This window comes from Lepidochelys kempii, chromosome 8 (assembly GCF_965140285.1).
Source record: "Lepidochelys kempii isolate rLepKem1 chromosome 8, rLepKem1.hap1, whole genome shotgun sequence".
Classification (NCBI taxonomy): domain Eukaryota; kingdom Metazoa; phylum Chordata; order Testudines; family Cheloniidae; genus Lepidochelys; species Lepidochelys kempii.
The window spans coordinates 34,937,109-34,950,839 of record NC_136387.1 but is presented as its reverse complement, the minus strand read 5'-3'; the positions used below and the strand labels follow the sequence as shown (position 1 = coordinate 34,950,839).

General features: G+C 49.2%; 1 protein-coding gene across 2 annotated transcripts in view; it reads left to right on the top strand.

The window, feature by feature from the left end:
* Positions 1-13,731, top strand: part of SIL1 (SIL1 nucleotide exchange factor) — a 230,004-nt gene that overhangs the window by 55,836 nt on the left and 160,437 nt on the right. For both annotated transcript variants that reach the window (XM_073356007.2, XM_073356006.2), the window contains 2 exons: positions 1,321-1,435; positions 13,458-13,593. In XM_073356007.2, coding sequence (XP_073212108.1) covers positions 1,331-1,435; positions 13,458-13,593 — 241 coding nt within the window. In that variant the 5' untranslated portion in view covers positions 1,321-1,330. The remainder of the gene's footprint in view (positions 1-1,320; positions 1,436-13,457; positions 13,594-13,731) is intronic.

The window sequence follows — 13,731 nt, the reverse complement described above, 5'->3', positions numbered from 1 at the left end:
TGAAATCACACAATGTCTCCTGAGAAATTTAGGAATTAGGCCACAATAGTGCTGTACTCTGTGGCCCAGATGAGAAACCAGTGCAATTGGTCATAGTGAATCTCTATGGCTAAGATTTTGTCACAGATACTTTTAGTAAAAGTCACGGACAGGTCATGGGCTAAAAAGAAAAATTAACGGAAGCTGTGACCTGTCCGTGATGTTTATTAACGATATCCATGACAACATGGGGATCTGTGGGTCTCCACACCGCCTGAAGCAGGTAGCTGCACAGGGGCTAGGAGCTGCCTGTGGCAGCTGGAGGCTGCAGGGTACCCCTACCACCCGCAGCTCCGGGAACCTGCAGCAGCCGGGAGCTTGGTGGTTCCTCCACAGTGGCCAGGAGCTCGGGGGTTCCCTTGACAGCTGGGAGTTCTGGGGGCCGCCAGAGGCATCAGGGGTATCCCGCAGCTCCCCGCCCCCATGGGTGGCGGGAGACCCTGCAGCTCCCAACCACTGCAGGCTGAAGTCACAGAGGTCGCTGGAAGTAATAGATTCCATGACCTCCATGACTAAATCATAGCCTTATGTATTGCATATTACAGTGGCCTAGTTCAGAAACTGAAGCACTGGCTAAGGAACAGCATCTTCTTTGCCCTCCTTCTGAAAAACTGACTTACTGCTGTTTTATTTATTATTATTCATGTTAGGGCTGGGTTATGGGTTTCAGCAGGAATCTGTACCTTCCCCATTGACACAGCTGAACTGGCACCAAAGGTTTTCAGTCTCTTGTTTTGAGACAGTGGTGATGACCAAGGAAAGCCTTGTTCCCATACCCTACCTTGTGGTTGAAATGCCTCAGTCTTGAACTCCACTTGAGCTCCTCAGTCACTTCTTTGGAGTTGCCACAGGAAATAGAAAGACCCAAATCTGCAGTGCTAATTCAGGCAAAACTCTTGTTGACCTCTGTGGACGTTTTGCCAGAGTAAGGCTGTGGGATTTTGCTTGCAGATTATATCATGATACTTCACAGAAAGGTGCACCTTCATGTGGAGGGGTAGAATATTGGATACCTCATGTTAACAAAAACATAGCTGGGATGTGAAAAGGCCCAAAGACAGGCCCTAAATTTGCTACCAGAGCTCTTCTTCAGATCCAAGTCTATGTAGCTTGAAAGCGTGTCTCTCTTGCCAATAGAAGATTGGTCCAGTAAAAGATATTGCCTCCACCACCTTGTGTGTCTAATAAATATAATACGCAACTGCAGAATGTGGAATAGTAATGTTGAAAACTGTGAAGAATGTGTATTAACATATAATTGTTTTTTTGTTTGAATTCTAGACTGACTACAATGTCTCATTGCATTGGACTCCTGTCCATTGCCTCTAAACTGAGTTTGCTGGTTTTGCTGCTTTCTGCATTGTGCTTCTGTTCATGCTTAAGTGACAGAATTCCAGTAAGTATCTTCTAATCTGAGTGAAAGAAGGCTATAAGAGGTCGTTGAAATCATTTGAATTACTTGGTACTGGTGGGGTGAGCATAGCCTTATTTATTTCTCCTGAAATTATGTATAGCAGTGCATCACCTCTCATCTGTGCAGCATTTTGTCTTTTTAAAATGTTCTATGGTATAAAATTTCAGAAAAGTTTTAAGAAGTAAGCCTATCTGAGTCACTTGATGCTGAGCAATAAAGAGGACCTGGCAAAAGGAAACATGCGATTCAGGCAACGTTCACATTTTGTCACAGGCACCTTGTTTTATTTAAGCAGCTGCAACTAAAACTTTAATTTCATTAGGATAAAAACTAAAGCTAAACGTGTGGTCTAGCGGTGAGAGCAGGAGGTAGAAATCAAGAGTATTCTGTTCCCAGCTGTGCTTCTGATAACTGTGTAACTGTGGGTAAGTCACTTATACCCACATTTTCAAAAGGGGCGTATGATTTTTGGGCCCTTTGGTTTTTTTGGATGCCCAACTTGAGACACCCTGAGCCTGATTTTTCAGACTTCAGTTGAATGAAATGGGAGCTGTGTGTACTCAGCATCCATGTAAGGGTGCGAAGCTGAACAACCAGAAAATCAGCTTTCATTTAAAAAAAAAATGTATCTAGTTCTCTTGGTTGCAAAGGAAAGCTTGAATACGTGACCCTGAGTGTAATCAATGCAGTGTCACCTGCCAGCATTTGCAGACAGCATGACACACTAGCTCAGAGAGGTGTGAGCTGCCCCAGTCATCTTCATGGGCTCTGAAATCCACTTCTCTGGGACCCTTGACAACACCAATCTAGCAGAGGACACTGAAGGTATATCTACACTGCACACTAAGCCTGTGTCTGTGTCAGCCAGTGTATTGGACTTTTTGTTTCCAAGCCCATGCTTGAATGTCTGCACTGCATTGTAAATCTGGGTTTACAATTGCTGGATCTGGGTGTCTCAGCTGTGTTAATGCGTTCATACTTCACTATGCAGTCCTTGTGACTCAGGTATGTGGCTTGACTTGTATCCACACTACAAAATGACAGGGCTAGGACGCGAGACTCAGACTGTGACCACTTCCCCCCCCAGCAGGGTCTGAGGACCAGGGCCCTGACTGCTTGCTGACCTGAGTCATACTGTTTTGTGTGTGGATGAAAGGGGGGCGTGGGCTCAAACCTGAGTCAGAGCTCAGGCTTAGTGTGTAGTGTAGACATACCTTGAGATGGGAATGACCCTTATTATCACCACGTTATCATGGCTTTTGCAAGGCTCCCACCACACAGAGTCCTTTGCTCAATCCCACCCCTTTCTGAGACAGATCCCAGTTTGTCTGCAGACAGGTAGTGGTGGCTTGAGGAGAGGCAAGGCCTCAGCCTGGCCACGGGAGTGGTGGTGGAGGCCGCCTTGCCAGCCCAGAATAGCTCATGTAGGTGGTCTCTGCTACTACTAGCCTAAGGAAGGGTGAGGCACAGGGAACCCCATTTTGGGTGTGTCTAGTTGCCTGGACTGGGAATAATCCCAATTTTAACTCCAATTTAACATTCTATCTGTCTTTAAGGAAATGTCCATCTTTCCTTGTAGAACCTGTTTTGGTTTCTACTCTCTTGATTCTCTAAGCAAAACAAAAGTAGTTACCAATTAATTATGTACTTTATGTAAGTAGAAAATATGATAAACTTGTTTGTGTGCAATTGCCAATTTTCATTACCACAGCAAATGTTAATGGTATTTAGACTGTTAGTGAAAATGGGATAGTTATAAAGTGATCACAGGCCAAACAGCTGAAGCAACTGTTTAAATGAAGAAAGACACGTACTGTTACCCCTTACAGTACATTTAGATTGCAGAACTCTTATTGAACAGAGACCATTCGTAAACATCAGCTGTCTCCATTATGTGTTTTCAACAGATATAAAATTAAGAGGCATCTTGGTGAATTTATTATGGGACTGTGTGTCATTAAATCCCTCTTGGATAATAATCTAACAACATAAATAAGCAAAGTAATAACTAGTGGCTCATTTATATTAGCTTTGTTGAATCTTGGCTCAGAAAATGTTAACACTCACTTTCATCAATAGAAGCTGACTTCATATATTTATGATTGTAACTAAGCTTTAACCATTTGTCATAATCTTAACAATTCTAATCCTCTCATCATGCGCTAAGCAAAAGTAGGAATTAAGCTCTAGTTTCCTTGTACTTCTCAAATTTCTGTCCTTTTGACATTTAAAATAAAAATATTCTCTAACTTTTCAAGCATTATATCACCATAGTTTTTAACTGCACATGTGTTGCTCAGAACCACAGACTGATATTTCCCACACTCAGAAACATTTTTTAGAAACTGTGTAACATACATTTAAATGCAAACAATTCAAATTCTTCCATTAAACATATATACACAACTTCCACTGAAGTTGGTGGGAGAGGCCTAATGCAGAATTTGGTCCAGAATTTTCAGTTCTTCTTCGAGTGATTGCTCACGTGTATTCCACAATATGTGTGCATGCTCGCCACGTGCACTGGTGCTGGAAGTTTTTCCCCTAGCAGTACCCATGGGGGGAGCACCCCAGCGACCCCTGGAATGGTGCCTCCATGGCACGGTATAAGGGGAGCTGCACACTCCCCCCAACCTCAGTTCCTTCTTGCTGCCAGAGAAGGTGCGTTGGAACTACTCTCCTCCAGCTTTGCTGTAGCTCATCCCCAGAACTGCTTGTTGGTTCAGTGTTAGTACCTGTAGTTAGTTAACTGTTTAGTTAGAGTGCCCAGGCTGGGGCATGCCCTGTGCCCTGGTTTTTAAGTCGTGTGACACTCATAGGCAATCTGTGCCAAGGAGTGACTCGCATGTGGACAGTCTCTGCTGTTTGGGAGAAGCCAATATCAGCAATCGTTGCAAAATTTGCAAGTCTTTTAAGCCTCGGACCAAGAAAGAAAGGGACATTAGGTTCCGGGCTATTCTGATGGAGTCGGTGCTGACTCCAGCGACCCGCTCCCAGTCAACACCAGTTACCGCAGTGTCGGTGTGTGGCGACCCTCCAGCACCATCGAACAGTCAGCACTGCTCCCCATCCACAGGGCACATCAAGAAGGCTAAAAAGACACCTTCTTTGCAGCAGCACCAAAGTAAACCCAGGACAGAGGCTAGACCCATGTCGGGCAGTCCTCAATCCCCACCAGCCTCTAGGCCTCCGTCTCAAGTCAAGCGGAGTAGCCCGGCACGTTCAGAGCAGGCCTCCCAGGATGTCCGGATGCTCTCCACGCTGGAGGCCCTGCGTGTGGCCCAGGACATTATGTCCATGCCGGTACCAGGAGCACCGCCGATGTTGGCTCCATGCTCCAGAGGCAAGCCACCGCTGGGATCTCCGCAGTCGCCCCCGGCTCGGTACCGGTCTCAGTCGAGGAAATGTTCCCGACACTGTTCACCACCCAGCGACCGTTCAGGGCAAAGTCCACGTGGATTGCCCTCGACTCACACTAGGCTGTCTGGTTGGGTTCCATCCGACCGAGACTCTCGGCACTGCTCCAGCTCAAGGAGCGAATACTGACGGGACTGAGGTAGATGTCGCCATAGGCCCTCGTCTCGGAGGGGTTATCACAGCCGGTCACGGCATGGTCATCGACACTGTTCCTGCTTGGAATCCCGCTCCAAGACCCTGCCAAGGCATCACCTCCACAGCCGGGCGTCGATTGCCGTCGTCTCGCAGTCGCGGATCCACCTGTCTGAGTTGATAGCAGAGCAGGCATTACTGACGGTACCAGTCCTCCACATTGGGATCGCAGTCCCGTGGTCGGTGTCACTTCTGGCACTGCTGCTCTTCCAGGTCCGAGGACAGCGGCAGGTCGTACGTCAGCCCAGCCTCCATTCGTAGTCGTCCATCAATGGGCTGGGCCAGGCCAGCCAGGCTGAACAACCGGCTCCGCTGGTGCTGCAGCAGGTGCAGTGGCACCGGGACCCGTGGCCAGCCCAATGGTATCAGTGGGCACTGTGGCCTCAGATGCAGCCCCCAGTGGGGGCTTGCTCAGTGGCCGGAGCCTCAGAAGCACCACTGGTCTCCCTCTCCAGACCTCCGAGGAAGGAGTCAGTCCTCTGCACCGTACCCGGAGGCCGACCAGGTGGTGGACCTTCCGGTGCCGGCGGACACCCAGAGTACTGCACCAGCCTCCTCGCCCTTCCTGGATAAGGCAATTACGGCCCCGCCCCCCTCCGTCCCACAGGAGGACTTCAGGGCTAGATTGTCGGGCTCAGCGGGTAGCGATCAATGGCTCCATGTCTAATTGGCAGCCGGTATCAAGTGGAGTGCCCCAAGGGTCAGTCCTGGGGCCGGTTTTGTTCAATATCTTCATAAATGATCTGGAGGATAGTGTGGATTGCACCCTCAGCAAGTTTGCAGATAACACTAAACTGGGAGGAGAGGTAGATACGGTGGCAGGTAGGGATAGGATACAGAGGGACCTAGACAAATTGGAGGATTGGGCCAAAAGAAATCTGATGAGGTTCAACAAGGACAAGTGCAGAGTTCTGCATTTAGGGCGGAAGAATCCCATGCACTGCTACAGACTAGGGACCAAATGGCTCGGCAGCAGTTCTGCGGAAAAGGACCTAGGGGTGACAGTGGACGAGAAGCTGGATATGAGTCAACAGCGTGCCCTTGTTGCCAAGAAGGCCAATGGCATTTTGGGATGTATAAGTAGGGGCATTGCCAGCAGATCGAGGGACGTGATCGTTCCCCTCTATTCGACATTGGTGAGGCCTCATCTGGAGTACTGTGTCCAGTTTTGGGCCCCACCCTACAAGAAGGATGTGGAAAAATTGGAAAGAGTCCAGTGCAGGGCAACCAAAATGATTAGGGGACTGGAACACATGACTTATGAGGAGAGGCTGAAGGAACTGGGATTGTTTAGTCTGCGGAAGAGAAGAATGAGGGGGGATTTGATAGCTGCTTTCAACTACCTGAAAGGGGATTCCAAAGAGGGTGGTTCTAGACTGTTCTCAGTGGTAGCAGATGACAGAACAAGGAGTAATGGTCTCAAGTTGCAGTGGAGGAGGTTTATGTTGGATATTAGGAAAAACTTTTTCACTAGGAGGGTGGTGAAACACTGGAATGCGTTACCTAGGGAGGTGGTGGAATCTCCTTCCTTAGATATTTTTAAGGTCAAGCTTGACAAAGCCCTGTCTGGGATGATTTAGTTGGGGATTGGTCCTGCTTTGAGCAGGGGGTTGGACTAGATGACCTTCTGAGGTCCCTTCCAACCCTGATATTCTATGATTCTGTCATTCAAGAACTCTTAAAGTGTAGCATCAAGCCTCCACCTCCAGGCAGAGGAGGTGGAGGAGCCCTTGGACTCTCTGTTTAATGTGCTGTCCTCTTCGGCATCGGGCAGGTAGCCTTGCCTCTCCATGAAGGGGTGGCAAAAATTTCAAATGCCCTTTGGCAAACACCAGCCTCAGTGGCCCCCATCTCCAAGAGGGCAGAATGCAAGTACTTTATACCCGCCAAGGGACACGAGTACTTATACACCCACCTGGCGCCCAACTCTCTGGTGGTTGAGTCTGTCAACTACAGGGAATGGCAGAGCCAGACAGCCCCTACCCTGAAAAATAAAGGTTCACGGAGGCTGGACTCTTTTGGAAGAAAAAATTATTTGTCCTCAAGCTTTCAGTTACTAGTGGCAAACCACTAGGCTCTCCTGGGCAGGTATGAGTTCAATCTGTAGGGCTTCCTGCCCAAGTTCGAGGACTCCCTCCAGGAGCGCAATAGGAAGGAGTTCAAAGCGCTGGTGGAGACCTCCATGCAGGATCTCCCGTTTGACGGCAAAGCTCTGTTTGCGGAACAAACAGATACAAGGCTGCATGGGATGAAAGACTCCCACACGACCCTCCAGACTCTGGGTCTCTATGTTCTGGCTCTGGCTAAATCTAAATTCAAGCCACAGCAGACTCCCGCTCAGGCCACTCACCCGAAATACGAGGCCACATATAAGAAGTCGCGGAACTACAAGAGGCGCCCTCAGAAGCAGTCTCAGCCTGCCACCCAACTTGAGCCCTGCAAGGGCAAGCAGGCGGGGAAGAGGTGATTTTGAGGGGACACTCGGGGGTGCCCTGCCAGGTCTCATCAGGGATCCACCCTCAATAAAGCTTCCCTTCTCCAGTCGATTGTATGCTTTCCTCTCAGAGTGGTCACAGCTGACCTCTGATAGATGGGTCCTCAATACCAATTTCCAGGGCTACATCCTACAGTTTACTTCCCTGCCCAACCATCCCCCACTCCCATCCCTTCTGGGGAACCCCTCGCACGAAGCTCTGGTCGAGCAGGAGATGAGGCGGCTCCTGGGCCTAGGAGCGGTGGAAATGGTGCCCAGGGAGTTCAAAGGCAAGGGGTACTACTCCCGCTAATTCCTTATCCCGAAGGCCAAATGGGGAACTCAGGCCCATCCTGGACCTGCGAGATCTGAACCAGTACATAGTGAAGCTCAAGTTCTGCAGGTCTCCCTTCTCCATCATCCCCTCCCTGGATCCCGGGGACTGGTACACTGCCCTTGATCTGCAGGACGCGTACTTCCACATTCATACATTCGAGGGGCACAGACGCTTCCTCAGTTTTGTGGTCGGGCAGAATCACTACCAATTTACAGTCCTCCCATTTGGCCTGTCCACTGCCCCCAGGGTATTTACAAAATGTACGTCGGTGGTGGCAGCCTACCAAAGGCGATGGGTGTGTGTGCGTGTGTGTGTGTCCAGATCTTTCCCTATCTGGATGATTGGCTGGTCAAGGGCAGCTCCCGGTTGCAGGTGAGGGATCATGTGACGCTTCTCCTGTCCATGTGCACTGCTTTGGGCCTGTTGGTAAACAACACCGAGTCCACGTTAGTCCCAGTTCAATGCGTAGAGTTTATTGGGGCGCTTCTGGACGCCTCATCAGCCAGAGTCTCCCTCCCACTGGATGGGTTCGAGACCCTGAAGGGGCTCATCGACACGGTCACAAGGTTCCCGGTGACAACAGCCAGAGCCTGCCTCCAGCTCTTGGGTCACGTGTTGGTGTGCACATACGTGGTCTGTCGCGCCAGACTCGGGATGAGGCCCCTCCAGCTCTGTTTGGCCTTGGAGTTCTTCCAGGCCAGGGACAGGATGGACAAAGTCCTCACTGTACCCGACTTGGTGATCATCTCCCTACGGTGGTCTGCCCCAAGCAACATGCTCCAAGGGGTCCCGTTCAGGGGCAGGGCCCTGTTGCTGGAACTGGTGTCTGATGCGTCAGACCTTGGTTGGGGAGCTCAAGTGGGGAACGTTCAGGTCCAAGGTCTGTGGTCGGCTCAGGATCTGACCCTACACGTAAATGTGAAGGAGCTCAGGGCGGTACGGCTGGCATGCGTGGCCTTCCACTCGCACCTGGAGGGCAGAGTGGTCAGGGTCCTCACGGTCAACACGGCCTTGATGTTCTATGTCAGCAGGTAAGGCGGGGCCCAGTCCTCTGCCTCAAAGCCATCAGGTTGTGGGATTTCTGTACAGCCCACAACATCTGCCTACAGGCCTTCCATCTACCGGGTGCCTGGAACACGCGGGCGGATCACTTGAGCAGGGACTTCTCCTCTCAGCATGAGTGGTCTGTCCACCCGGAAGTGACTCACAGGCTTTTCCAAGTGTGGGGAACTCCCCAGGTGGACCTGTTTGCGCCTCGACAGAACCAGCGCTGTCCCCGGTTCTGTTCCAGTGGGGGACTGGGATGGGGCGCTATCTCTGATGCCTTCCTCCTGTCCTGGTCAATATGCCTTCTCTATGCCTTTCCCACTGATCAGCAAGGTCCTGAAAAAAATAAAGATGGACAAGGCCTGGGTCCTTCTGAGTACCCCGGCATGGCCCAGGCAACATTGGTACGGGACCCTCACGGACTTGGCGGTTGCTTGGCCGTTGCTGTTCCACCCGGACCTGCTCTCCCAGGACCGGGGCCGCCGCCTCCACCCCAACCTAGTGGCTCTCCCCCTCACAGTGTGGCTTCTCAATGGTTAGGCAGGGAGGAAAGGACGTGCTCAGAAAGGGTTCTATGCATCCTCCTAGAAAGCAGCTGGCCCTCCATGTGCCGCGCCTGCTTGGCAAAGTGGTCCCAGTTCTCCAGATGGGCGAATGAGGGGGTGTTTCCCCAGTGGCTGTCCCGATCCCGCTTATCCTGGACTACCTTCTCCACCTTAGAGCCCAGGGCCTGGCGCTGTCCTCAGTCAAGGTGCTCCTGGCGGCCATATCTGCCTTTCGTCCTCCGGTGTAGGGTCACACGGTATTCTCCCATGCTATGACTGGCCGGTTCCTCAAGGGGTTGGACCGTCTCTTCCCATATGCTCGGCCTCCCGGTCCCGCAGTGGGATCTAAACCTGGTGTTGTCTTGTCTCACGTGGCCCCTGGTTGAGCCACTGGTCCCACCTCTCGTGGAAGGTGGCCTGGTTGCAATCACATCGGCCAGGTGGGTCTTGGAGCTCAGGGCCCTGACCTCCGAGCCCCCATACATGGTTTTCCATAAGGGCAAGATCCAGCTCCACCTGCACCCTGCGTTCCTCCCGAAGGGGTCTCCACCTATCACATGGGTCAGGACATTTTTCTACCTGTCCTCTGCCCCAAGCTCCACGCATCCAGTGAGGAGCGCCATCTCCACACGCTTGATGTGCGATGGGCTCTGGTTTTCTACCTCGAGCGGACCAGGCCATTCAGAAAGTCTTTGCAACTGTTCATCGCCTTGGCTGAGCACATGAGGGGTCGGTCGGTCTTCACTCAGCAGCTCTCCAACTGGGTCACTTCGTTCATCTGTATCTGGTATGATCTGGCGGCTGTCCCCCTGCCACCGATTGTGACAGCGCACTCGACTCAAGCACAAGCCTCTTTGGCTGCCTTCTTGGCCCACGTCCCCATCCAGGACATTTGTAGGGTTGCCACGTGGTCTTTGGTTCACATATTCACCTTGCACTATGCGATCATCTTCCAAACTGGGGTGACACCGGATTCGGCAGGGCTGTACTCCGTCCCGAGAATTTGTGAACTCCTACCCACCTCCAACAGATATAGCTTGGACTCACCTACTGTGGAATACACATGAGTAATCACTCGAAGAAGAAAAGACAGTTACCTTTTTCGTAACTGGTGTTCTTCAAGATGTGTTGCTCATGTCCATTCCACATCCCGCCCTCCTTCCCCTCTGTTGGAGTTGTCTGGCAAGAAGGAACTGAGGGTGGTGGGAGTGCACAGCTCCCCTTATACCGTGCCATGGAGGTGCCACTCCAGTGGTTGCTGGGGCATCCCCCCCCCCCCACAGGTACTGCTAGGGGAAAAACTTCCGGCACCGGTGCACATGGCGAGCATGTGCACCTATTGTGAAATAGACATGAGCAACACATCTCGAAGAACAGCAGTTACGGAAAAGGTAACTGTCTTTTAGCTACTTAATTTTTTGGGGGGGGGGTTGGTTAAAATATTGATTAAAAGAGTAACAACTATAAAGCCTATTGTTTTGGGGAATGAGCCAAGCTGTTTGAGAGAGATTAGGAAGAAACTTCCTTTACAGGCAGGTTATTCCAAATTGTCCACTGATAGATTTTTGTACCTTCCTCTGAAGTGTCTGGAAGTGGCCACTGACAGACGCAGGTTACTAGATTAGCTGTAGCACTGGTCTGGTCCATTATGACAATTCCTATGAAATCTGAGATGAAAAGACCTGTTTGGTCACATCTGATTCACTGTCTCATCTCCTCCTAGTTCAAGATTGTTACTTACAGCATACTCTTAATTGTTTTTTGTCCAGTGCAGTTTTAAATGACTGAAGTAATGGGGCTTCCACTACTTTCCTTGGGAGACTGTTCCGCACACTAATAGATCTCATTGATTGGAAACTTTTCCTGCTCGTCATCCATTAGTCTGGGTATTCACACACTTCAGATATCTGTAGACAGTGATCAGATCACCACCTTATTGTTTAATCAAGGTGTAACTATTTAGCTCTTAATATAATGTAAATGCTACTAATAAAAGCCATCTTAAAAAGAGGTGCAAAAGGGATGAGAGGTTCTACAACTGAAACTGTCTCTGCATTGTTACAAAATAGCCATTCCTTTCTATGTAATCCATTTTGTAACAAAAATGATCCTTCCCTATGAATGTCCCAAAGAATATAAAAACACATGCACAGCTGTGCGCACACCCTCCAGCCCCATGTTAAAAGAACAATAAGGTTGCAAAGTCAAGCACTCAACCTTAAGTCTGGCATTTCCTAACTTTTATCTCTGTGCCTTAACTCTGGCATTTCCCATTTTGTAAGGTGTAGACAACCATAATTCTGACGTGGCCTAACTTCTGAGTGCTTGATTTTGCAACCTTATTAAAAGGTTCTTTTAAGTTTGTGTGTGTGATTTCCTAGGTTTTTTGAAAACGCAAAATGAAGAAACAAATTCCATCATGTAGCATTATATTGACACCTACATGGTCGGAACCTTGGATTGGAACCTTTAGATCCACTGCACAGAACTGTGCTGCTTGTGATTACAGTGATGATGAATAGCTGTAGTGGACTGTCATTTTATATGTGGATGAGGACTAGAGGAGGATGAGATACTTTGCCAGTTGATTTCACAGATATTTGGTGACAGCAGAGGAAAGTTTGGACTCAGGAATCTTGAGTTCCATTACATGCTCTGCAGAGGAGTGTGTTCTAGTGGGCATAGATGCTTCTGCCAATTCCCTCCAAACTTGATTCTTTCTGCCCTGCCCCTTCTAACTTGTCCCTGTCTCATTCCTGTCTCTTTCCCCACCCCAGGTCCTCATCCAAGTCTCATTCTCTTCACCTAACCAGTCTGAGCCTAATCTGAACTTCCAGTCCTCAGGCTTCTCATTCCAGTCCCAACCTCTTTGTCCAGCAAGTCCTAATCTCACCTCTCTGGAATCCCTGTCCCAGCTCCAGTCACCCCATTCCCAGTTTTAGTCTTCTTCCCCATCCAGTCCCAATCTCTGCTCCCTGCCTCACCAATCCCATTCTCCTTCTCCTCCCTGGCTGCCTGACCCAATCTACTCCCTCCCCTCCCAGGTCTGGCTCTTTTCTGATCGGCATTCAAATCAGGCAGCTCCCTTCACCGCATTGTTTGGGCCCAGTGGCGGGTGGGGTGGGGTGGAGGCATTGGGAGTATAGGAAAGACAGACTCCTGGTCCAGGTCCTTGCATGTAGCAGGCCAGAGTTGCAATTGCAGGGCAAGTCCTGCTCAGCACCAGGGTGGAGAATGCTCAGTGTGGATGGAATAGTCAGGGAATTAAACTGTAGACCTCTAACAAGTCTCTACTGAGCATATGTAAATTCTGATTTTTTTTTTCTCTCCAGAGGATTATAACTTGGCCAATTATGGGTGGATTTTCAAAGGGACAGTCAAAGGCACATTCTTGACTCAAATGGCACCCCTTTGCCAAATGTCAAGTCCCTGCTCCAAAGCGTCGGGGCCCTAGAAACTTCTCAAAGATAAGGTTGCCAGAATTTTTTTAACATGGGCAAAACAACATACTTTTCCCTAGCCTTGGTCTTGGAAATGACCGTATGATTTTGGCTGAAATTTTCCAAAAAACAGTCAGTTTGAGGCAGAAACACAGCATGGAAACTTTCAGTTGAACAGTTAGTTTGGCAAAGTTATAAGCTACTGAAAACAGCGTCTTTACGATGGGAAGTGTCACACAACCTTCCTAATAGGCAGTGCTACCAGCCTGGGCTATAATATAGATCTGGCTTTGTTAACTCTTGCTTGAAGCTTTCAGCCTGCACTAGAATAGGAAATAAGATGCACTGCTTTGTTCAACATAAATGTCGTAACAGTTATGCTGGTTTAATCTTTAATAATATATTTTTAAATCCATGTAGAAAGAATCTCAAGTGTCAAAAAAACAAACTTGCTAGAGAGGGGAAAATTTTGTAACCTGAGGAATGTATTCTCTGCTGACACTACATAACCCAGGTGCAATTACTAATGAGCTGTATCTCATGTATCCAACAGGAGTTTGCCCTCACAAAAACAGAAGAAAACGACTTAAAAGAAGAGAATAACAAAGAGTCAGTAGCAGAGGATGATCTTGATCCTGAAGACTTAGAAGTGTTTTACCCAACATATCAGTGGCAAACAGTCCGTCCAGGTAACACATTGATGGTGAATTATTGTGTCCTTTTGAAACTACATCTGACACCACTGACAGAAACATCATAGAAACTAAAAATAACCATCAAATCCAACTGCATTTTTTGGTGGTTAAACAAAGAGGTGTCTGGTGTGG